At 38.7% G+C, this 26,832-nt stretch overlaps 1 protein-coding gene across 1 annotated transcript; it reads left to right on the top strand.

Annotated features, from left to right (window-relative positions):
• Positions 1 to 625: 625 nt before the first annotated feature.
• ANXA10 (annexin A10) lies at positions 626 to 22,200 on the top strand. Its single transcript, XM_054383132.1, has 12 exons — positions 626 to 643; positions 8,373 to 8,454; positions 11,498 to 11,592; positions 12,734 to 12,847; positions 14,000 to 14,090; positions 14,744 to 14,823; positions 16,224 to 16,277; positions 16,390 to 16,483; positions 17,877 to 17,972; positions 18,590 to 18,648; positions 21,147 to 21,269; positions 22,132 to 22,200. The coding sequence occupies exons 1-12, from the start codon at positions 626 to 628 to the stop codon at positions 22,198 to 22,200; spliced, it is 975 nt and encodes a 324-aa protein (XP_054239107.1).
• Positions 22,201 to 26,832: the final 4,632 nt, after the last annotated feature.

The raw sequence follows: 26,832 nt of genomic DNA, 5'->3' as shown, positions 1-26,832 counted from the left end.
GATAGTTTGGATTTTGTATGCGGTTTTGAATAGAGTAATATTATATGATTTTTGATCATCTCTTTACAGGCAAATTGTAACTTGCATGAAAAGACCCTCATCTATGTGATTCCAGTGAGGCCCAAGGACTGGCCCTCATTACTCCAGGTAACAAGTAAGGGCTGTAAAGCGTCTTTATACACATGATGAGCTGGGTGATTGCAGCACAAGCTAGAAAGGAACTAGACCAAACCCAATCTGAAAAGTTAATCATTAACACAAGCAATTTCTGCAGGTGAGAACTTCATTCTGTGATTAGCTGAATTTTGATTCTTAAAGTCAACACAGCAGAACAGAGGGTGTCGTGCTAATGACTGTTTACTTATGTTATAATCATGATTATTCACATATGATTAATCACTAGGTATACAGTGAATCTATAAAAGCCAAGGACGTATAGTACCAAGACGTAATCATGCTTCATTGTTACCCTGGAGCCTAACGTACTTGGTACCAGTTTGATTGGATAGTTTCTCTCAGTTGTCAGATATAGAATAAGAGTTAAAAATTTTGTCTACTGAACTGTTAGATTTATTCTAAGAAAGATACCATTTTCTCTCAATAGAACTTGAAGACTTGGATCGAAATGTATTGTGGAGACTATGTGAGTATAACGACCTGTTCTCTGAAATCATTCAAAAAGTTTATTGCTCTTGTGTTGTCATCACACATGCTGTGACCCATTTCTCTTTACTGGTAGAAATTAATCTCAGGTGAAATCAATTTATTTGTAATTTGGGTCTAATTCTGGGCTTACTTGCAGTATATATGAAGTGTATGAAATGAAGATTAAAATACAAAAAATTATCAGTTTCTCTCCCATAATTTTAGGCCTTTCAAGACAAAATAATGTCTTTTATCTCTTTGTGAGGCTCTGGGGGTTATATACTTGCTCGTAGCTGTTACGCAAGACATAAAATTGCATACTATGACCTGACTCCATTAAAAATAAAACGGTGAGTTGTTCAGAAGATTTATGGCACTATTTTGGTAGGTTTGTATTTTCAGAAGACAGTCTGCAACTGCATGAAGTAACCACATAGCTTTATCATTAGGGTTTGTCCACAATGTGAAAAATATTTCAAAGGAAAGAAACGCTACCTCTACAAGGCCCATAACATAGGGAAAGCTATCAATTATTGTTTCCCATCAATAAATTGTAGCAATATATTAAATGGTTGCATTAGGGCTCTTCATGAAAATAAAAGTTCATACTGCAATTTTAAAGCTCCATTGTGAAAGCTACTGTAGTTATCATCTCATTACAGCAAAATGTCAAATTCTTTTCTGCACATGTCATACTGATAATTATGTTCATTAAGGACTTCCATATTCTTTTAATTATTTTAATAGGAATAATGATTCACTCCTTTCAAATGCTCTTTGCATTACCAATAAATTTGAAGATCAATATATAATTTTCTGAAGGATGAGCATTTTTTTCTTACTTATCTGGAAATATAATTATTCCTATCATATCAGTAAAGCATTTCTTCCTACGAAATTATATTGCATATATTTGTTTTTCTAAAGTATTAATTATTGAATGGGTTTTACTAAAGTGTTTGGTTTTCAGTAGTTTGGGATCTTTCATTCTTTACTAGACCAGTTAAGAACTGAAAAGGGATTTCCTTCTTTGTTTCTTATTTTCTCTTTCAATTCCTATGTATAATATATTCCTGATAATCAAAGAAAGACAGGAAGAATGCCACCTGACAAAGCTAGTAGATCCGTTTCAGATGGAGAAGTCAAGAAGTTCAGTTTCTTTTCTTCCAATGATTTGAGACCAATTCTATTTAAGTAATTGTCACTACATCTGCATATTGCATTTTGCCTGATATTAACAGTAATACATTATAAAACAATTTATAGAAAATTTCTTTTGTTTTTAAGTCATTAAAACTGGTAATTATTCCATTTGTAATAATAATGAAATAGTATTATATATATAAAAAGAATACACATAAAATCTTAACTATAAGAGATGTTTACAACAGCTATTTTAGGCATAATTTAATATAATTGTTCTATATTATTCAGCCATTAGGATTGCTTCAGCAAAGAGTTAATTTAAGTTCACAATTTTGATCCTCTAAATCACACCAAAATATTCCAGAATAAATTATATGAATACTGTCTTTCTAGTCCTTCTGCTTCTAAATATATAAACACACTGATTAGCTCCCCGCTTTTTTTTTTTTCCATAATCACAGAAGAGGAAAGAAAAGCATCTCTAAACAGCAAGGTACATACTGATCTCAGCAATGACGTAAAAAAAAAACCAGGCTTTCTCTGAAAAGTATGTGTTAGATTCTCAAGTTGGGTAAACTTTTATTCTTTATTAGCATTTCCATGTGTTGTGGGATAGGAAGGCAGAGAAATTAGGGGTTTGTATGAACTAGCTCACCAGATGGTAAACAGTGCAGCAGACTTCCTTGCTGAGTTGTCCAGACAGAATGGGGACTTGTAGTGTGGAGCCCATGCAAATGTTCCCTCCCAGATGTCTGCTAGTTCCTGTAGAGATAAAGTTGGTCATGGAGGAATGGCAGCTTTCTCAGATAAGACTCAGAAAAAAAACAAGAGAAAAATAATTTTCTAACAAGTCATAAGCTCTAAGAAAGCAGGGCTTACACATGACTGAGTGGCTAGGTTGTCACACTTGTGACTATTCTTAAATATTCTTGTATACTATTCTTAACTACGAGTTTAGGCTGACAACAACACTTAAAAGCACACTTGAGACTTAAAGATATCTTTCAAGGAATCCCACAACTTTAATACACCATTAACTCAGATACATAAGAAATGTTAAAAAAGAATTGGAGGTATTACTTTCAAATTTTACCTTTTTCTTTATATATATTATCTCCTTTATATTTTATGTTACCCATTATTAGTAATTGTACATGTTATATGAGAACAGCTGTACAGGATGGAGTCCTCCAAGATCAAGAATGAAATGGACAAAATATTAACAGCAGCAGTTCTGCCAGTTTTAACAATTCAGGGCAACATCATTATCAGAGATTACATACAGAATATGGCATCCCACAGAATCACAGAGGTAAAACTGCCAGGAATTAGATAAGATGACATTTGTGACCTCTCTAAAATACATATACAGGGGGAAATGGGAGGCTCTGGAGAAAGAATTTCCTATGTTTAAAAGTACTCCTTCATATTATTCAAATGAAATGTAACACAAACAAAAAACTTACAGTGAATCAATATACTTTTTTTTTAATAAAGTTGCATACGAAAGACATCTCAAAAGTATACCTAGCTCATAGCATGTAGTTAGGTAATAAAGTGAGCATTTTATTTTACTAAGTATTATGTATAGGAAACATTCAGACTAAGGAGTCTGAATGCTTGTTATCGGCAGAATGACTTACTGAACAAATATTATTAGAAGGTTGTTCTCACTTTAGATTATTTTTTCCATCACAAGACTGAATTGCCTGAACTTTATACACCATAATTTAATAAAAGCAGTCTCAGATTTTACCAACAGCCCCTTTTCAATTTCTTTTATTGTTTTGATTCGTTCATTAATCTGTTCTGTTTGCACAGCTGTTTTGGAATCAGTTCTTTTTCAAAAGCATTAAATACACATGTGGAAACATGCAGAACTATGTATAAAGAGCCCACTTGGACTGCCTCTGTGAAAACAGATCTATGTTTTTGTAGATGAGAGTATCTTGACATCAGAAAGATTAAAATCCTTCAAGTCAAAAATCACTGAATCTAGAGATTTGTTTGCCTTACCTTCTGTGAGATAAAATCATCTTTCTTTAAAAGAGCTGTGGTGAGCCACATCCTGCATTATTCCTTGAGCTTCATGGTCACACTAATCTTACCCAGCTCCTCTGAATCTTCTTCTATTATAGGGTATTACTAGTCAGTCACAGTTGACTTCAGTAGAAATGAAGTGAAATAGCAGTACTTGTAACTACACTTAGACGTTCAATCAACCCTAAAAATGTCTTGCTTCAAAACAGGGCCATAGAAATTCTCTAACCAAAGATAATGGAAGAGAACAACCTATTCCCATACAGTTGCCTGCTCCATGATCAAAATTCAATCTGTTGTAATTTCATACTGTTATTAAGTGCCTCTACTGCTCTGCTACCTCAGTTTGCACAATGATGAAGACTGCTGCTAGGTAGTGCATTTAGCATGCAAACCCTGTATAATTTGGGGGCAAAACATGATTTTGTATCCTGGGCCCTAGGTTCTGGAAGCAGAGCCCCCGCTTTCCAAGGTGAGTATTGCTTTGATGTATTTCCTCATTTTCTTGAGGAATAGTGAGCAAATAATTTTGTAACTATGTATGCTTCTAAAACATGACAAGATTAAAACAAATCTTTGCAAAACAAAATGCCAGCCATGACCTCCAGATTTGTCTTTCAGTACAGGAGATTATTGTAGCTCAACTTAAAACTACACAATCTTTCATTAAATCTGAGAATCACAAAATCATCTTGGTTGGAAAAGACCTTTAAGATCATTAAGTCCAACTCTACTAAGTCTGATGCTAAACCATGTCCCCTAGCACAACATCTCTGTGTCTTTTAAACACCTCCAAGGATGGGGATTTAACCACCTCCCCAGGGAGACTACTCCAGTATTTTCTAACCCTTTCAGTGAAGATATTTCTTCTTATATCCAATCTAAATATAAACCTTCCCTGGTGCAGCTTCAGGCATTTCCTTTCATCCTATCACTTATTACTGAGGAGAAGAAGAGACTTAACACCTACCTTGCTCCAACCTTCTTTTAGGTAATTGTAGGGAGTGATAAAGTCTCCTCTCAGCCTTCTCTTCTCCAGGCTAAAGAACTCCAGTTCCCTCAGCCACTCCCCGTAAGACCTGTTCTCCAGACTCTTCACCAGCTTCATCGCCCTTCTCTGGCCTTGCTCCAGCAACTCGATGCCTTTCTTGTAGCGAGGGCCCCACAATGAACGCAGTACCCCAGGAGTAGCCTCACCAGTGCTGAGTACAGAGGGGCAGTCACTTCGCTAGTCCTGCTGGATACACTATTCCAAATACAAGCCAGGAAGCTGTTGTCCTTCTTGGCCACCTGGGCACACTAATGGCTCGCTGTCGATTAACACCCCCAGGTCTTTCTCTGCTGTGCAGCTTTCTAACTACTCTTCCCCAAGCCTGCAGCACTGCATAGGGTTGTTTGGACTCAGATGCATTTGGCCTTTTTTAAGCTCATAAAATGGACCTTGGCCCATCAGTCCAGTCTCTCAAAGTCCCTCTGTAGACCCTTCCTTCGCTCAAGGAGACCAACACTGACTCCCAACTTAGTGTTACCTGCAAACTTACTGAGGGGTATAATTAATCCCTTTGTCCAAATCACTGATAAAGATATTAAAGAGAACTGGCCCAAATACTGAGACCTGGAGAACACCACTTGGCCACCAACTCCATTCAACACCACTCTTTGGGCCTGGACATCCAGCCAGTTTTTATCCAGCAAAGTATCTACCCCATCCAAGCCATGAGCAGCCAGTTTCTTCAGGCGGATTCTGTGGAAGACAGTGTCAAAGGCTGTACTAAATGTCATGTAAACAGCATTCATAGCTTTTTTCCTCATCCACTATGCAAGTCACCTTGTCATAGAAGACATTGGGTTCATCAATCAGGACCTGCCCTTCATAAACCCATGCTGACTCAGCCTGACCACCTGACTGCCCTGGACCTGCTGCATAACAGCACTCAAGATTATCTGCTACATGACCTTCCCTGGCATCAACGTGAGACTGACGTGTCTGTAGTTCCCCAGATCCTGCTTTCGGCCATTCTTGTAGATAGGTGCCACATTTGCAAATCTCCAGTCAGCTGGCACTTCCTCATTTAGCCAGGACTGCTGGTAAGTGATGGAACATATCTTGGTAAGCACTTCCACCAGCTCCCTCAGTACCTTTGGGAGTATGCCATCCAGGTCCTTAGGCTTGTATACGTCTAAATGATGCAGAAGGTCACTAACCATCTCCTCTTGGACTATGGGGGCTTCATCCTGCTCCTCATCCCTATCTTCCAGCTCAGGGTGACTGGGTATCCAGCAAACAACTGGTCTTACTGCTGAAGGCCTGCCCCTTGTTCCATAAACTCTCCTTTTTTCCCTGACTTGCAACCAAATCTCTCTGTTCAGCCAGGCCAGTCTTCTTCCCCACCTGCTAGACTTTCAGCACATATGGACAGTCTGCTGCTGCATCTTTGAGACTTCCTTCGTGATTTCACTCTCCTCATAATACACCAAAGGACATTAGAAGAGCTTCTTGCTTATAAAAGCAACCCCCTGGATTTCTGCATTGCTTTTGAAGTGAGTTTTTCCTTTCTCATTTACAATGTACTATCTTGTCAACACAGGACAGTAGTGCCACCTGCCATCATGGCACTAAGGTTCCATCCTTTGAGACAGGTGTATGGATTGTCTCTACAGGACTTCAGAGAGGGACAGACAGCACTGCAGCATCCAAGAATCAATCCCTGTCTCCACTGAACTATCTACCTATCCATTTCCTTGGCTTTGCTTTCCACAGTAAATATCACATGGCACCTAAATAATTTGAAACTGCACAAAAAGAAAAAATAAATTAAAAAAATAAAAGATCACATCACTCTGCAACCTGCTCCAAGGGAACTTGCTTTAGGAATCCACTCTTATAGCATTCACTAATAACTTATTTCTGGTTGTAGTGCAAGTATCATAAATGCTGAAAAAATCAGTGACTTGGTGGTTCATTTTGACACCATAAACCTGAATGTATGAAATACTTTGAGACAACTAACCTTTACAGTAATTGAGCCTATTCAAAGCTGATGCAGGCATGAAGAGCCACAAAATAAATGCCCAGGTCCCATATGTCCTCCACACCATCACCCTTCTGAGCAGTGAGGGCTGTGGCAGGTCCAGAGAGCACTTGAACTGAATACCAGATATGTTTGTGCTTTCTACCTTTGGTTTAAAGCGAAGGCTCAAAGTCTTTGAATCTTGTTATTTGTTACTTGCATTCATTTGCATCCTAGTAATCTTTATAATTATTCCCCTCTAAATGTTTTCTGGTTTAGCAACCCTAACATTTAATGATGTGTTGGGTTTTGGATTTGTTTTGGTTTTCCTCTTGAGTTCAATGACTTTTTATACAACACAGATATTTTTGGAAGCATAAATCACAGCCAGAAAGTTAGATCCACTTTTTTCTTAAATCATAGTATATATAAATAGGTATTTTTCATACTGCATTCTAACAGTGTCTTCCAGGTCTTCTTTCCATAATGATTTTGTTTATTAGTAAGCTTTGGAGTGGTTTGTCCAGCTGACCAGCTATTTCTGTTTCCTGAGCTGTGGAGAATGATAATTTAACTAATGTCAGCATTATTTGACATGCTAGCAAGGTGGGGAAAAAATGAAGCCTTCTGTGCCTCAAACTTCACACTGCGGCAAATGGCACATGCCTAGGAAGCTTCTGGTGAATAACATTTGAAGAAGTATGTGTACTGTAAGTACTGGGATGTCATGAGGATATAAACTCTCAGTTTCTGAGGTTAATATCTGCAGAGTCTTACTCTAGATATAAGTTAAGTGACAAGTGAGGCCCAGGGTATACAGATAATTCCCATGCTGACAAAGGAAGACAGGATGGAGCATATCTTAAGGATGAGTCAGCAACAAAAATCAGCATAGTCTTATTGTCTTCTCTATGTCCAGTATTTATATCTCTTTTTCGTTTTTTCTCATTATTTTCCTGATTGATTTAACGAGTAAAAGAGGTTCTATGTATTTTCTGTTCAGTTGTAACAACAGAACCTTGTATTTAAATGATGAACATGAAATAAAGTATCACTGAGAATGAACTGACAGTAATTTAATCAGTTACAAAGTAACTAGAAAAATGGTGTTGCCTTCTACATGACATATCGGAAAGCTATCTCATGCTTAGCAGTAACATCCTGTCTTTAAAAAATAACTAGATTTATAAGCAACTTATGTATCTTATCTGTTACTTTCTCACAAGTCCTTTCAAATTAGAAATACCATGAGAAATACTACAGATAACGGAAAACCATCAGGGATATCACGGATTAACACTGAAAGATAAAAGATTCTATTGTTTTCCAGGTCCAACTCATACTAAGGGTAGCTTCCTCAAGGATTTACTGCAAGTGTAAATTCTGTTTCATAAATTTAAAACTTTGCATCCTGCTCCCCATGAAGCAAAGACAATTTAATATTACTACTGCTGATTTTCACCATAATTATATATACAGTGTTAATAGATGTAAAGCACCTCAATTAAAGGCTTCTTTCTTCTTTAGCAGATACAAGGAACGATTTTTCCTGCTCCAAATTTTAATCCTATTATGGATGCCCAGTTGCTAGGAGGAGCCCTACAGGGAATTAGTAAGTATCTTGACTGATTCTAAAACAGAAGTTTTTTTTTTCAGAAAACTCTCATAAATCACAATGAGACACACTAGGATGTCCAAATAAATAATGTAGCTGCATTTACAGGAATTAAGAGGTAATTAGGATTAATCTAAACCCTACACCAACACTTAGAGTAACAAAAGATTTCTTGAGAAAATAAGTTTAAAAAAACAGAATTCTGTGCTATATCAGTGAAGGCCAACATGGGAAAGGATTTTAATTGTAACTTCAACAATTAACTATTACCAGAGACTCTTAAGGTTTGAATCAGTCATCTAGAAAAAAAAATTAAGGGTGCATAAAGTTTAAAGAATTTATTTATAGAATTTCAGCCTATATTAAAAAAAAAAATGTTCACCAAAGCATTTTCCTCTGTTTGGATTTTTGTGTTTTCTTGTTGGGCATCATCAACATTGCTGAGGGTCAGAATATTGATTTTTATGATTTTCTTTATGATTTTCTTAACTCTCTGAAACATTTTTCTCACATTAAAACTGTTTTCTGTATCAGAATCCTTATACCCCTTGGGCTTTTCACAAGGTTGTACACCACAAAATCTTGGGTTCTGTTTTCAGTTTCTTTAATGGAAATGTGAGAACTCATACTGAATGTCAAGTGAACCACAATGAGTATTATTGATCAAGAAGAATCTGAAGTATCTTTTTGATTAAATTTGATACAGATGAAAAGTTTTAAACATCTTGCTAAACTTCAAACTGTACTTTTAATGCAATGTTGCTAACATGGAAATGTAGACACGATTCTCTTCATTAAATATTGTAAATACAGATGCCTTAACCTTACTTTCACTTTACCTATCAAAGTACATGGAACAAAGTTCTAATTTCAAGGACAACTGGCAAAATAAAAAGTTCAGCTTCAGAGGAATCTAAGTGTCCATAGCCTCTACAATCACTGACATCCTGACCCCAAATCTTGCATGCAACATTCATTTTGTGAGAAGCTTTCAGTCACGTATGCTCTCCTACTGATATCAGTTGTTTAGGTTTTAAAATATTTTCTGAATCCTTCTTATCCTTTTACTGTAGAAACTACGTAAGCTGCACAGACATCTAGTCATAATTATTTTCTGGAAAGTAAAAACAGATTCCTATGCAGAGTTTCAGAAACAATTCCATTTTATGGGTTTGATGGACATTAATCAGACTGATGTTACATCAATGTCTTGCTGAAAAACTAGCACAACTGGGGCAATCCCAAGTGCCAATGTAGGCTGGGCAGCGACTAGCTTGAGGGCAGCCCTGAAGAAAAGGACTTGGGGGTGCTGGTGGATGAGAAGCTCAACATGAACCACCAGCATGCACTTGCAGCCCAGGAAGCCAATCAGTTCCTGGGCTGCATCAAGAGAAGCACAGCCAGCAGGTCAAGACAGGTAGTTCTCCCCCTCTGCTCTGCTCTGGTGAGACCCCACCTGGAGTACTGCATCCAGTTCTGGAGCCCCTATTACAGGAAGGATCTGGATGTGCTGGAGTGTGTCCAGTGTAGGGCCACAGGATGATCAGAGGGCTGGAGCACCTCTCCTGTGAGGACAGACTAAGAGAGTTGGGGCTGTTCAGTCTGGGGAAGAGAAGGCTCCAAGAAGACCTTATTGTGGTCTTCCAGTATCTGAAGGGGGCCTACAAGAAAGCTGGTGAAAGACTTTTTAGGGTGTCAGGTAATGATAAGACTAGGGGGAATGGACCAAACCTAGAAACAGGTAGATTCCAATTAGATGTTAAGAAGAAATTCTTCACCATGAGGGTGGTGAGACACTGGAACAGGTTGCCCAGGGAGGTGCGGTAGAAGCCCCATCCCTGGAGTTTTTTAAGGCCAGGCAGGATGTAGCTCTGTGCAACCTGATCTAGTGTGAGTGTCCCTGCCCATGGCAGGGGGGTTGGAACTAGATGATTCTTGAGGTCCCTTCCAACTCTAACAATTCTATGATTCTATGATTGTATACTGAAGAAATACAGACTTCCTCTGACAATTTAAAAAAAAAAAAGAAAGCATTCAATGTTCAATTATATTTCTGTCAAAATGAAACCTGTCAGTCAGTTATAAACTATATAATAAAATCTGCCTAACAAATCTGTAGTAGGTACGGAATGTATATCTGTAACATTATATATATATGTATATGCATCTGTATAACAATGACTGGTAGAAACTTGAGAGACTACCCTACTCCATTGAGATCCAGCTGATTCTCATGCTTTTCACCCTAATGTGTCTCTGCTGCAAGTGTGATAAAGTCAGTTGATTTACACTTGGAGATACAAACATACTGGAATGTCATTAAAATGCTCAGCCTTCTGAAATTGCAAAGGCCAACTTTCAGGATGGTAAAAAATATTTTAAATTATAAAATAATTTTCAGAATATGTTAATCATTATCTCTTTTTTTTGCATAAGCCATAAATACTGGTTCATTACAGAAGTTTAGCAGCATGCTCTAGCCATCAAGCAAAGTATCATAAGCAACTTTCAACAAAATGCTCTTGGAAATTGGTTAAATAGTATATTTTTTTAAAACTTCATAACTTACTCTATATAGTTGCTCTGAAAACACGTAGCTTTAGCTTTTCAGCAAATGGTCTGACCACAAATTGCCATCCCCATGAAAGAAATCCTGAAATAACAATTTAATCAATATCAACAGTGCATACAAGCATGATTTCCCAGGTACACCAGCAAATTCTGCTACTGTGCTTAGTTCTGAATAGATTAAAGTCTACCTTTTATTGATGGTTTCAAACACATTGAGTTTGAGAGATGGTGATGCATCAAATAATAACAAACTACTTCACTTTTTGTTAGTATTACACCAGTAAACGAAAGGTACATAAGAACAGCAGATACAACTGATGTTGGTAAATACCAGTGGGTTATTAATCTTCTGATCTATTATTTTTCAAGAAATTAGGTTAATGTTCTTGAATAAAATATGGGTAATCACAAATATAAGTAAATAACAGTACTTTTAAAATTTACATTCTGTGTCATATTTCCTTTACAGGCTGTGAAAAAGATGTGTTGATTGATGTCCTAACGCAGCGTTGCAACTCACAGCGGCTCATGATTGCTGAGGCGTACAGAGACATGTATGGCAGGGTATGGCAGAACCATTTTATACTTCCATTACTGCACTTGGTCAGCCCTTCTCTCAGGTCAGTCACTGGAACCAAAGGCCTGGCAGACAATTGGCTGGCACCAACAGATTGACACACAACTTCACTCATAATTATTGGTAACTTTTACAGTTTTCAATTATCATTTACATAGCAGCAGAAGTACATCTGCCACACACCAGTTTTTTAAAAATGGACATATAAAATTTCTTCTTCTCTGGTTCATTCTCCTCATTCATTGATCAAACCATTTGTGCATTTGGGGGGCAGTCTCAGAAATATTTAGATAGCCTGAAAGAGTGGGCTAACAAGTAACTTAAGAAGTACAACAAGGACAAGCGTTAAGGTTTTGTACCTGGGAAAACATAAACCCACTCAGTACTGGTCAGGCCACATCTGCAATACTGTGTTCAGTTTTGGTCCCCACAATACAAAAAAAGATGTGGATAGGCTGGAGACAGTCCAGGGAAAAGCCATGAAGATGATCAAAGGACTTGGAAGTCTGATGTAAGGAAAGGCTCAGGTTTGCTCAGCCTTGAGAAAAGAAGGCTTAGGTGAGATCTTATCACCATGTACCAGTATTTAAGGGGTGGCTACAAAGAAGACAGAGACTCCCTTTTTACAAGGAATCATATGGGAAAGGCAAGGGGCAATGTATACAAGTTACTTCTGGGGAGATTCCAATTGGACACAAGAAGAAAAAAATTCACAAGGATTATCTGCCATTGGAATAATGTCCCCAGAGAAGTGGTGGATCCCCCAACATTGGTCATCTTTAAGATTCATCTGGACAGGATGATGGGCCATCTTATCTAGACCTTGATTTTGACAAGAAAGTTGAGACCACATGACCCTTAATGTCCCTTCCAACATGGTATTCCACAATTCTATGATTCTATGAATCCTATGTGGTCTACTGGCTTGTCTATCCGGCATCATCTCACCCAAACTATTAGAAGAAACACATACTATTTAAAGAATATTTTTCTTACTATTAGCCAGAATTCATCTTGGACAATTCATCTTCATTCATTTACAGAGAAAACCACTAATACTTTATTTAAGCTGTCTTCATAAAGTGTGACCATTGAAATAATCCTGTCTATACATTTTTTCTTTTCAAGGATCTGATAACAGACCTAAAAGAGAATCTCTCTCATCACTTCAAAGAAGTCATGGTTGGCTTGATGTATCCACCTGCCTCCTATGATGCCCATGAGCTCTGGCACGCCTTGAAGGTTCTTGTCAAATTCAGAATTACTTAGAGCTGCAGTCACTACTTAGAGTACTGAACATATGTTAAATTGATTATTTTTCACATTTAAATGATTGATAAACTGCTAGAAATTCATATGCTGGAATAGTATGCTACTACATAGCACACTAGGTCATTAGAAATAGTGATATATGAAGTTCTTTCATCGGTATGCTAAACCCAGCACAAATAATATCCTTGTCATGTAACAAACACAACTCATTTAACACCCACGGTAAACTTGGGAAAGGAGTAAATATTTATAGAGGGAAATGTAAGGCCTTGATCCTGTAAGCATTTATGTATGTTACAAACAAAATTAATTCAAACAGCCAGCACAATGCACTGAGCTTTCATCTCTGAAAAGACCAACAATTCTTTAATAGAATATGCCTTTACATAAACACCTACAAATTACTCAATGACAAAGCAATGATCACTCCTTGTGATTTCCTTTTCTTCCCAGCTTGTGCTCCTTAAACAACTGAACTTTTGAAACAAAGAATATTTCTTTAAAGATCACGTAATTAAATGGTGAAATTGATTCCCACAGGGCACTGTGAAGGCCAGATGCTCAAATCAATTCATAAAGAATGTGTTTATGCATATCTGGTGAAGCTTCTTTAAACATCAAGTTCTACAGTAGATATTATAGATCATAACTTTTTAAATAGATAGATAGATAGATAGATAGATAGATAGATAGATAGATAGATAGATAGATAGATAGATAGATAGAAGCACAATATAATAGTTGTGCTCACATCTACTTCAGCTTACCTGAACACTTACTGGAGATGTATGCTCCATATTTGCATCCGATTTTTCTAAAGTCTTAGTGAAACTCTACAATTCTTCCCATTCTGTTTCTGCCAACACTAGTCTTGCATTATTCCCCACTTGTTAATGTATGTGCTGAAATTCAGATTCAGAAGGAATATATTTTAAATACAGGCTTCTACTACTAATTTAAAGTCACTGTCTACTAAAACAGGTAGACTATGCAAAGTGCACTTTGCATTGCTCCAGCAGGAACTGCTATTCTTCAATTACTTAGAAGCACAGCATTGCTTTTTTTCTAAAAGCTATGGTTTCTACTAACAACATCTTTTCATATTTCCTTCTTTCCACACAGGGAATAGACACAGAAGAAAAATGTCTAATTGACATATTAGCCTCAAGATCAAATATGGAGATCTTCCAGATGAAAGAAGCCTACCTAATGCGTAATATTTTTTACAAGTAGCAGTTGTACTATATGTGCTCTGGATTATTAGCAGACCTGAACAAACTGAACTATAAAATAACTTCTCAGTATTAGTCTGTTCCCTCCCCCCTGCTTTTCCATAACTATATATAAATGGCTGAAGCAAAATGTTTAAAGTCGAAAATACATCATAGAATTTGTAAGATGTGTTGCTGCCTATGACATCTGACGTATGTGGTAGCTACATGTGGGGATTTTCAGAAGCTTTTGCACACTTCATTCAAAAAAAGCATGTAAGCTGTTTTCCTTCAAAGAAGCGCTTACTGAGACTGGACATTGCCCACTTGCCTTGAAGTGCAGTTTCCAAGTACCCCATCACCACACAGCAGCAGAAGCTGTGTTGTGTGGCTGCGCCCATGGTGGGTTGATTGGCAAGGTGGGGCAGCAGCTGAGGGCCCCCAGGAGGGCAGAGCCCCCTGGTAGGGCCAAGAAAGACCTGCCAGCCCCACGGATAGGTCGATGTAGAACCCTGCACAGGTTACTGTGGAATATCACCATAGAAAATGGATAAGTATTTGCACCTGACTTATTCAGCCTTTGCTTGCCAATTTTAATAGCACTGTTCAGAGCATGCTGTCTTGTGATTTAGATTATGTTTTTGGTTTAACATAGAATATAATAATGATCTTCAACAAGATATTGATTCTGAGACTTCAGGTCACTTCAGAGATACACTCATGAACCTTGCTCAGGTACTGTAAATACAAGTTGTATAACTAATGTTTCTAAAAAGTTCACAATAACTTTTGTTACTGTTGGAGAAGTCTTAAATTTTGAGGTGATTGTGGTTAAAGCTAGTTCAGTAGGGCTACACTTCTGAACAAGAGAGGGGGGGAAAGCAGAAGAGAACTTGAATTCCTTCATCTGCTTCTAATTTGGCTTTCAGATGGTGGCAAAGGTCAGCAGACTATTTTATTGATTAAGTCCCTAGATATTCCTCTGCTTAGTCTGTCTCATCTCAAAAGGAGCCTTCCTGAATGTACAAATAAGATTTTCATTTTAAAAACTCTGCTTTCTCCGTTATTAGAATATATTGTTCACAGTTCAGTCTAGGAATTATGTAAAAATGGAGATATATCCACTTTTGACTCTAGAAGAAAGTATTAAATAGTTCTCTGGTTTAAACATTATGTTTTTTGTACTATTGTGTATGTTAAGTCACAGTATTTTTGCATGCACCTGTTACTAGGAATTCCACTGTGTGAAATTTGTACAATTTAATTAAAATGTAAAATAATATTTTTAACAGGAAAGAGGTACAAATTAGTCATTCTACAAGTTGACAGCAAATATGCAATTTTAATCCTCCCTTTCATATATAGGGTAAAATTACTTTAAATTTTAAACTTCAAACATGTATCATTAAGGCAGTGATTACACACAGCTTGAGGTTCTTAGGGTTTTGCAACTAATGCTGATTTGTATCTTACATGATGACTACGGTTAAAAAAACATAAATTTACAATTCTTTTCTTTTTCTAACAACAATAGCTTGATTTATGTAATTGAAAATCTTTTAAATGTATGGGAAATCAGAAGTATTCCTCTCTTGTTTATGTATCCAAGTTGTAAAAAATTTCCTAGCCTTGGATCTTAGACAGTGATTATGAGAAATCAAAATCTCTATTATTTGATGTATTTGTTCCTATAGTTTGCATATTGATAAGAAATAATTAGCGAATGGTAAATGTTACTCTTATTCTTCTGTTCCTTTGTAGTTATATATTATAGGAAGCAATATACCATCCATAATACTGGAAATTGTAGTGGGATGGTGGTGGCAAGGTAAAAGCTTATTTAGAATGGGATTGAAAATAGGGTAGATTTACCCACTTCCTGCATTTTTTTCTCTCACAAGACCATTTCTCATTCCAGAGTTCCTCTTCTTAGAGGAAATGAAGACATAACCTGACAAACTGGAAGACATTTTCCACAGTTGTGAATTCAACCACTGAATACACTGTTCCAATCTAAAAGCCCACATCTGTTATCTTAAGAAATGAAACACACCTTCATAAAGAAACAACCGCATATTCCAATAGTCTTTTAGAATTTAACTTCTGAAGAAAATGTACCTTTTTTTTTCTCCCAGGGAACAAGAATGGAAGGATATGCAGATCCTTCTACAGCTGCTCAGGATGCAATGGTAAATACAGTCAGATGTGAGCATCTCAAACATAAAAAAAAAAAACAAACATTAAAAACCTATTTAAGACTTAAAATCTTTTGTATTTTTTCTCTTTTTTCTGGTATACTAGATTCTGTGGGAAGCATGTCAGCAGAAAACAGGAGAACACAAAAATATGCTGCAAATGATCCTCTGCAACAGGAGCTACCAGCAGCTGTGGATGGGTAATTCAACAGTTCAGCTGTTTGAACACAGATTGCAAAGGAGAAATCTGATTTGCTAATAAACCGTGGTTCACATACCAAAAAGCTCAGTGTGCAGCTGGGTATCAGCCTGAAACCTAAATGTGAATTGTTGGAGTTCTCAGACTCCCACTGATGTTAACAGGATTTTGGATGTAATGCAAAAATGAACTTTGTCTGATGACTACAGGCAGCTGTAGATAAAACAGACAGACATCAGGATGCCTGATGAAAAGAGAAAATGCATGACCAAAGAAAGGACAGGGCAGATTTGTCTTTAATATTTTCTTCATTTTTCCTAAGTAACTCTTTGTTATGACTGGGAACACCTTGAGAGAGGCAGAGGAGTATTTTCAACAAACGTTTGTATGTGAAAACACATTGCTGTGTGGAAGTTTTTCCCTGGAAGTTTCAGAGGTTTTGATGGGAGCACTTCAGGATCCACATTCAGTCTCCCATAATGAGCATACACACATAAATATAGTGGGACTTTTTTTTTAATCCATAATCATGATTACAGAGTGCAAGAAATTTATGTGAGATCATCTAGATCTTCAGCTGCAGAGGAGAAATCTGTTGTGTCTGTTTGATGACAAGTTTGAGATGTGTTTTGCTCTGCTGTGGAAAAACAGACTGTTTGGTAACAATTTATCACAGTGCAGCCAGTTATATTTTTTATACCCATTTATAACAGTAGCTTAGAATTACTTTGCTGTCATGGATCAACAAATTAATTTTCTGTCATGATTTCTGTAAGGCTAGTGATCACACGATTAACATAATGTAAGCAATCTTATGCTCTACTGTCTCTGCAACAGAGATTTGAGAACTCTGCCTGTAATGTGGTCCTCCATATGTTTTGTAGTAAGCAGTGAGTTGAAAATTTTCTTCCTTCCCTAAAGGGTGTATGTAAGTCTGGATACCTGCATTATTCAGACTGTCCCTGTCTAGATACTGAAATGTTGTGTCATGCCATGGCTTCTTGTCACAATCTGTGAATCTCTGGCCAGTCTTACCCAAGCTGACAAAGGAAGTTGTCTTAAAGACATGACATTCTTACCATTTTCATAAACAGAGGTTGCAAGATAAAGAATTTATTGAAGCTCCCGGTGAAACAGAGATTCTGCAATGCATTCATTATGTACTGTATACTAGAGAACGCAGAGAGAGAACATCCTGGGAGGCAGGATTCAGACTATTCATTTAAATTGCCTTATCTGGGGGATATAAACATCATGAAACACACAGAGCAAATAGGGGGAAGAGTAAACTCAATAGTTATAGTACTGGGGGAAGCAGGGGAAAAAAAAGAAGGCAAATTGATCATTATTAACAAACTAGAACAAATCAAGATTTTCTTTTTTTTTTTCCCAAGTTTTCCAGGAATTCCAAAATATCTCTGGGCAAGACATAGTAGAGGCTATTAATGAATGTTATGATGGATACTTTCAAGAATTACTGGTTGCAATAGGTAATGTAAAGGTATTCTTTTATACTAGCAGTAATTTCTTAATAAATATCTAGTATAATATTGATGAAACAAGAATATTACTTTTCTAATACTTTCATCTATTTTACTCTCTATAATGTGTAAATCAATATTCAGAGCTAATTAGAAAACAATCTTTGAACTACTTTTCCATGGTTGTGTGAATATGAAAAAGTATGTATGTAGCACTAGATTCTGACTGAGCAGAACCTGTTCCTTATTTGATAACAATAACTGCATTACCAACTGACTCTATGCACATTAAAGTTTTCAGACCTTCAGTGGTATATAAACAAGCTCCAAGTTTTATATGCATTTGTTTTCTATTTGTACAATAAGGATAATAACATTTCTACAAAAGTCATGTGAGCGCATTGACATTTAATAAGTTCTTCAATGCAACAGCAATGAGTACCCACCAAAAACAAGTACCAGACTTTGAAAAGTATAAATATACTTACATTTGTGAAAACTTGTAGCTTAATTATAAGCTGAGTCATAGATAGCATTACTTAGCTTTATATTTCAAGGAGCCAAATGCCAATAGAAATTATTGTATAATTACCTTCTGCTTACGTATTGCAACTCATCTCTCCTAGTTCTCTGCGTTCGTGACAAGCCTTCCTACTTTGCTTACAGGCTTTACACTGCAATTCATGTAAGTAATCCCTCTTCTACACGTATCATAAAAAGTAGCTTTCCCGGGGTTTTTTTGTTTGCTTGATTATTTGTGAATGAGTACTCACACATTTAACCACTGCATGTTTTAAAATTGTTAGTACATACATAAATTTCACAGAATCACACAGACTCATAGAATCTTAGGGATTGGAAGGGACCTCAAAAGATCATCTAGTCCAACCCCTGCCAGAGCAGGATCACCTTTACCAAATCACACAGGAACGCATCCAGGCAGGTTTTGAATATCTCCAGATAGGGAGACTCCACAACCTCCCCCTAGGCAGCCTGTTCCAGTGCTTCATTACCCCCACAGTGTAAAAAATTTTCTCCATGTTTACATGGAACTTCCTATGCCTCAATTTTCACCCATTGCCCCTTGTCCTGTCATTGGGCATCACTAAGAGCCTGGCTCCATCCTCTTGAAACTCACCTTTTACATATTTATAAACATGAATGAGGACACCCCTCAGACTCCTTTTCTCCAAGCTAAAGAGCCCCAACTCCCTCAGTGTCTCCTCATAAGGAAAATGTTCCACTCTCTTAAACATTTTTTGTGGCTCTGTACTGGACTCTTTCAAGAAGTTCCCTGTGCTTCTTGAACTGAGGGCCCAGAATTGGACACAATATTCCAGATGCAGACTCACCAGGAAGAGTAGAGGGGGAGAACCTCTCTCAACCTACTGACCACACCCCTTCTAACACACCCCAGAATGGCATTGGCCTTCTTGGGGCCACGAGAGCAGTGGACACCTATGCAGTAGTTACGATTTAACAGTAACAGTAAAAGCTTGAATATTCAGATGCCTTAAAAAATATTCATCTACTAACTCTGTCAATTTTTTTTTTTTATTGAAAATCTGTCTTTTACAGAGAGTATCTCCCTCTGCTGTGTAGAATGTTCACTTTTCTTGCTATATGATTTTTAATCTCTAGAGATGTAATAATTATCACTAAAGATTAAATCATAACTTAAAGTTACATAAAAATAAATTATGATATTTTCTTGTGGAACTCAGTGTATGTAGGCAGGTTCTTTTATTTTTGTTTGTAAGTGCTAACATACTAAAACAAGCGAGTGCCAAGAAGAAACGTTAAAAGCTCATTTTTAAGAACTATCACATAGCTAGTTTTATTCAATATTATATTCAGATGATGTATGTGATGCAGGAAAACATTTTTAATTATTAAGAATATACATTTGCATTTTGGTTTAATTAATATTTTAATCTATTTTCTCAAAGTGTTTTAATAAACAGATAATTCTCAAAAGAAATGCAAGAATTTAAAATACTGTCTGGTTTTGCAGCCAAGTTATGTCTAGATTATATAAGAAGCTTTTCATACATTCATTTATTATGAGGACAGGCTGAGAGACCTGGGGCTCTTTAGCCTGGAAAAGAAAAGACTGGGAGGGTATCTTCTAAATGCATAAAAACATCTAAATGCTGGGGGTCATGAGGGTGGTGCTGGGCTCTTCTCACTGGTGGCCAGTGACAGGACAAGAGCCAAAAGATACGAACTAGAACACAGGAGGCTTCACTTGAGCTTAAGGAGAAACTTCGTTCCTTTGAGGGTGACAGAGCACTGGAACAGGCTGCCCAGAGAGGTTGTGGAGCCTCCTTCTCTGGAAGCTTTCAAAACCTGCCCGGGTGCATTCCTGATCTAGGTGTACTTGTGTTAGCAGTGGGGTTGGACTAGATGATCTCCAGAGGTCCTTTACAATCCCTACCATTCCATGACTGTAAGAGTCTAATGCTCAGAATCATAGCCCGTAACGTTTTATATGAAAGATTTTAGTACAGACATCAAACATGTATCAGATTCTCTACATGCAGTTTTTAAATGTATCTCATTACTTTCTTTTTTTTATTTTTTTTTTTTTTTTTTTGTAAACAAGATTTCGGTATCAATGACTTATCAATAAAATTACAATTTATCTTTAAACAATCTGAATGGGTCGTCATCCCAACTGTAAATTCATTTTGATTACTGTTATTGCCACTAGATGTCTCCCTTCTCTACACAATCACAGTATCAAAATTTATCGAGAAACAGTTAAAATAAACCACAGCTGAATCCAAGCTATGTACATTCTAAATAAATAATTTACAATCCCACTGAATTCACATTCAGCAGCAGTTGTGAAATAAATTATTGGCTTCAGTATAGTTTGGATGGACCCCAAAACAGCCACAAGTTACCTACAAACTGAATACTTAAGACTGAGAAAAGTTCATCAGGTTTTTCTTTACAAAAGTTTCAGCCCATGCTATTCAGTAACATGAATTCTGTTGAGTATATGAAAACTCTGTAGGATAAAACCTTTGAATGTTTGGATTCCTTTAAAAGCTTGGGTATCTTTATGAGTAGCCTAATTAATTGGCTTGTCTTTTGAACATTAATGTGAACATACATAGCTAGGTAAACACATACTGTTTGACTGCCAGATTTCCTCTCGTCGTCTTCTCTTCCTAGGATTTTGGGTTTCACAACAAAACAGTTATAAGGATTCTCATTTCCAGGAGTGAGATTGATTTGATGAATATACGACAGCGATACAAAGAGAGATATGGGAAATCAATCTTTCATGACATTAAAGTAAGTTTTTACATACCTTTGCATATATTCAGCACTGGCACCCCACAAACTATGTCAAGTGGCTGAGACAAAATGACCAAGGAATCAACTTGCGAAAAACATCAGGAAATCTTGGTAGACTGTAATGTATCTGTGACTGTCATGGGTTGAGTTGAACCTGCTGATGATATTCAAACCCATGCTGCTGTCACGCCAGCTTCAAAACGAAAACACTGGCTGGAGCAAAGCATCATGTGGCTTGAAGTTCAGATTTTAACATGAGAGGCTTCCTGTTCTGGTTGCTGCTGTTTCAAGGTTTAGGTTGTCAGTCTTTTCTGCTTGGCTGGCTGTGGGTTGGGGGTGGGGGAGTCACTGGCTTCTGCTGCTGCTTATGCATTTTGCTGCCCTTTTCTGAGAAATTAGAGTAAGGCAACTATACATCTTATCATCTCATTAAACTCCTTATCTCAGCCCAGAGATTCTTTTTTTGTATTACCTCCCATCTTGGAAGTGGGAGAGGCCTTCACTTGTGAGAGCAGACTGTGAAACCAGAACATTTAAAAATTACTCAGGCAAAGACACTACCTTTTTTTATTTTTGCTATAATCCAAATGCAATAACTGTAAGAAGTTCCTCAGGATTTGGTATTAAATTTGAGACACATTAAAATAGGATTGATAAAACCTTTCAAACGTAGTTTGTTTCTAGGTGCCCAAGCAACCAAAGCCCAAGGTGTATGACATTTAAAAGATTTTGGACTACAATCCGTACAAAAATGTAGTATTTTACAAGACCATACGTCAGTCTAAACCTTGTCACACATTAAGAGAACAAAAATAAATAAAATGTATAATCACAGTAATGTTTGGGTTTTTTCTTGCAGCATTTTGCTTCAGGGCATTATGAGAGTGCTTTGCTTGCTATCTGTGCTGGTGACACTGAAGATTATTAATGAACAAGAAGATCAACTTCAAAAACTGCATAAAACTTAAATAGAACTGAAACTAGACACAAAACACTAACTGTATGAGATCCCTATCCTACATTTAAAAATCAGTGCTATACATTTGCAAATATTAAATCTTTCTTGAGACAGGAAAAAATGTTGGCAGGAATATGGTTTTATCCCTAGTTCTAATTAACATTTCTATGATTAATGAAGCAAGTATAAAAATATCTCCATGTAAGCATATGTCTATCATTTAGTTTCACAAAATCCCCAACATTAGACAATAGGCTCTGGAAGAACCTATTCCCTTCCACACTGATGAGAAAAAAAATGTTGTTTTATTTAATTCTAGCAGTATGATTTCTTCCTTTTATTTTTTTTCTTCTTCTCTTTCTCACCTCTTACACCTCATATTGTACATTTATTTTTCTCCTGTGGCTACAATATTTCCAACTTGACACAGAGGTTTTAGATATTTTTTAAAGAAGTACTTTCTGAAAGTATATCAGTATGACTGAATAAAGCATTACTAAGACATGCAAATACATGTTTGCTTTAATGCTGTTTGCACCTGTCCCTTATAGAATCATTTAGGTTGGAAAAGACCTTCAAGATCATTGAGTCCAACCATTAACCCTACTCTACCAAGTCCATCACTAAGCCATATCCCCAAACACCCTGTCTACACAGCTTTTAAACACATCCAGGTATGGTCCATTAATCCAGTCTGTCCAAGCCCCTCTGTAGAGCCTCCCTACTGTCAAAAAGATCAACACTCTCCCCTAACTTGGTGTCATCTGCAAACTTACTGAGAGTGCACTCAATCTCTTCATCAAAATCATTGATAGAGATGTTAAGACAGAAATTGAACCAATACTGAACCCTGAAGAACACCACTTGTGACTGGCCACCAGCTGGATTTAACTCCATTCACCACCACTCTTTGGGCCTGGCCATCCAGCCAAGAGAGCATATGCCCATCCAAGCCAAGAGTTAAGAGTAGACATTTTTTTCCTCAGAAAGCTATGAGAAACAGTGTTGAAGGCTTTACTAGAGTAAGATCAGGTTCACCAAGCAGGACCTGCCTTTCATAAACCATGCTGACTGTGCCTGATCATCCAGTTGTTCTGTATATGGTACATAATGGCACTCAAGATGATCTGCTCAATGACCTTCCCTGGCACCAAAGTCAGACTGACAGGTCTGTAATTCCCCATATCCTCCTTTCGGCCATTCGTTTAGATGGGTGTCGTATTTGCTAACCTCCAGTCCACTGGGACCTCCTCAAATAACCAGGACTTAAGAACAAAGGAGTCCAGGACGGTTGGACCTACTTCAAACAGGAGCTCTTGAAGGCACAGGAACTGGCAGTTCCCACATGCCGAAAGATGAGCCACTGGGGAAGGCGACCAGCCTGGATGAGCAGATGAGCAAACAGCTCTTGAAGGAATTAAGGGAAAGCAGGGGAGGCAACTCAAGATATATTTAAGGATGTTGTTAGAATATGTCAGAGAAAAATTAGAGAGGCAAAAGCCCAGCTAAAACTTAAATTGGCCACTGCTGTGAAAGATAATAAAAAGCATTTTTATAAATATTTTAATGCTAAAGAGAGGGGCAAGAAGAACCTCCACTCTTTATTGAATCTGGAAGCAAACATTGTAACTAAAGATGAGGAAAAGGCTGAGGTTCTAAATACCTTCTTTGCCTCAATTTTCAACAGTAAGGCAGGAAGACATCAGGATAACTGGCCTCCTGAATTGGTAGATGGGGTCAGGGAACAGTGTAGTACCTCTGACTTCCATGAGGAATTAGTTTGAGACTTGCTGAGCCACTTGGATACTCACAAGTCCATGGGACCGGATGGGATCCATCCTAGGGTACTAAGAGAGCTGGCAGATGAGCTGGCCAAGCCTCTCTCCATCATTTTCCACCAGTCCTGGCTCACTGGAGAGGTCCCAGATGATTGGAAGCTGGCCAATGTGGTGCCCATCCACAAGAAGGGCCAGATGGAGGAACCTGGAAACTACAGGCCTGTCAGCCTGACCTCAGTGCCAGGGAAAATTATGGAGCAGATTGTCTTGGGAGCAATCACTGCACACCTGAAGGATGGCCAAGGGATCAGGTCCAGCCAACATGGATTTATGAAGGGCAGGTCCTGCCTCACCAACCTGATCTCCTTCTATGATCAGGTGACCCACCTGGTGGACGTAGGAAAGGCTGTGGATGTAGTCTACCTGGACTTCAGCAAGGCCTTTGACACTGTCCCCCACAGCAAACTCCTGGCCAAGCTGTCAGCCTGTGGCTTGGACAGCAGCACTCTGTGCTGGGTTAGGAACTGGCTGGAGGGCCGAGCCCAGAGAGTGGTGGTGAATGGTGCCACGTCCAGCTGGAGCCCAGTCACTAGTGGTGTCCCCCAGGGATCAGTTCTGCACCTTTAAGACTTCCTTCTTGAAATATGTCCAACCTTTCTGTACTCCTTCACCCTTCAGGACTGCCTCCCCAGGGACTTCGTCAATCAGTCTCCTGAACAGGTCAAAGTCTGACAGCTGGAAGTCCAAGGTGACAGCTTTGCTGACCCCCACTCCTTACTTCCCCAAGAATTGCACACTCTATCATTTCAAATAATCACCATGCTCTAGATGGTCACCAACTGTCACTTCACCCACAAGTCCCTCTCTGTTCACAAGCAGCAGGTCAAGGAGGGCACCTTCCCTGGTTGGCTCCCTCACCAGCTGCATCAGGAAGTTATTTTCAACACACTCCATGAATCTCTGGGACCGTTGTCGCTCTCTCTCCTGTCCTGTACTTCCAGCAGACATCTGGGAAATTGAAGTCCCCCATGAGAAGAAGGCATAGTGACGTGAAACCTCTCCCAACTGCTTACAGAATATTTCATCTGCCTCTTCATCTCCGATTCTTACCTGTAGAGACTCAACTCTACCAGTATCATTACACTGTAAGTATTCATACATCTCCATAATATAGAGGGCCACCCCACCACCTCTTCTTCCACACCTATGCCTTCTGGAATGCTGGTAGCCATTGATTGCAGCACTTCAAGTTGTAAGAGTTATCCCACCAGGTTTCCATGTTGGCAACTATGTCATAGTTTTCTTTCCACACAGTAGCCTCCAGCTCCTTCTGTTTACTGCCCATGCTGTGTACATTGGTGTAGATGCACTTCAGCTGGGCTAATGATTCTGCCACCCTTTTGGAAAGAAAAGTCTTCATTCCTACCTGACCATTCTCAGCCGCTTCCCATGGTTACAAACTTATCAATGAGCTCTGCGTTCCTGCTGCTGCCATCACCAGGTAGTGGATCACCATCCCCTACCTCCACTGAGATGGCAGGCGGAAAGGTTTCACCAGCATTCTGTTCGAGAACCACTGCTATGCTGCACCCAGGCTTACCTCTAGCAAGCCCAGTTTTATCCCCATTCCCCTCTGAATCTAGTTTAGATCTTTCAATGAGCCCTGCCAATTCTTGTCTCAGGATCTTTTTCACCCTTTGAGAAAAGTTTATCCTGTCTGTAACACCAGGGAACACCAGGCCAAGAACTCACCTGGTGGCTCTTCCCATCTAAATCCCCATCGCTCCCTGCAGCTGGTGGGATAGAGAACACTACTTGCGATCCCCATTCCTTGACCGGCTGTCCCAAGGCCCTTAAGTCTTTGAAAACGTTATTTGCAGTGCATCTTTTTTTTCTTGCAAATATTGTCTATATGTTACAAATTCAATGACTTACATAAACTTAAAATTTCCTCTGAGTCCCTCTTGAGTTTGACACATTTCAAAGTATTTCAGAGAGATAATGAAATTATTAAGCCAGACATCATAAGGAACGGCTCTGGGAGGCAAAAATAAGAACAAAAATAAGAATAAGATGACCACTATCTTAATTTTTCAAAACTAACAAAATCCTAAGTTTATTATGATTTTGAAACTACAGTTAGAGGTAACTATTAACAGCGATACCTCATCCCCGCGGAGTGACTTCGCTTTAACCCAGTGTGCTTGCAGACAGGACTAATGGCACCTCTCTTAACTGCAAACTCCTCGTTCGCGCGGTGCTTCTTACAGAACGAGCAGCCTAAGACAACACACCCACAGACTCCGCCATAAAATGGCTGCGGCGGCAGTGGGGCGCGGTAGCCGCCCGCCCCGGGCGCGACCGCCCAGCAGGGGGCGGGTCCCAACTCCCTCCGCCCTGGCCCTCTCTGCCTGCACACCCCCACCACGATCACACGGCAGCTCCTCCGCGCTCCGCCCCGCGGCACCTCCTTACGCCCACGTCTGCTCTGACTGGAAAGCGGAGATATCAATCTCGCGTACTTCCCAATCGTCAAAGCGTCTCTCTTTGCTCCACCTCCTCGCCACGGGGTTCTACTTCCTGGGAAGTTGGCCGTTTGGAGTTAGCTGTTTGTGGGGTGCGTTTGGTTCTTTTGCTCTGGCTCGCAGCTCCTGCTGAGCTGGAGGCAACGGGGCAGCGGGGCGAGCCGGGGGCGCTCATCCAGCCCGCCTGCGAGTCAGGCCTGGGGCAGCAGGACGAGCCGGGGGCACCTGGCCGGTTCGCCTGCCAACCGGGCTTGGGACAGCAGGACCGACGATCTCAGCCGCCCGCCAGCTTGTGGCAG

Source organism: Indicator indicator, chromosome 8 (assembly GCF_027791375.1).
Source record: "Indicator indicator isolate 239-I01 chromosome 8, UM_Iind_1.1, whole genome shotgun sequence".
Classification (NCBI taxonomy): domain Eukaryota; kingdom Metazoa; phylum Chordata; class Aves; order Piciformes; family Indicatoridae; genus Indicator; species Indicator indicator.
This window is presented reverse-complemented; position numbering and strand designations above follow the sequence as displayed.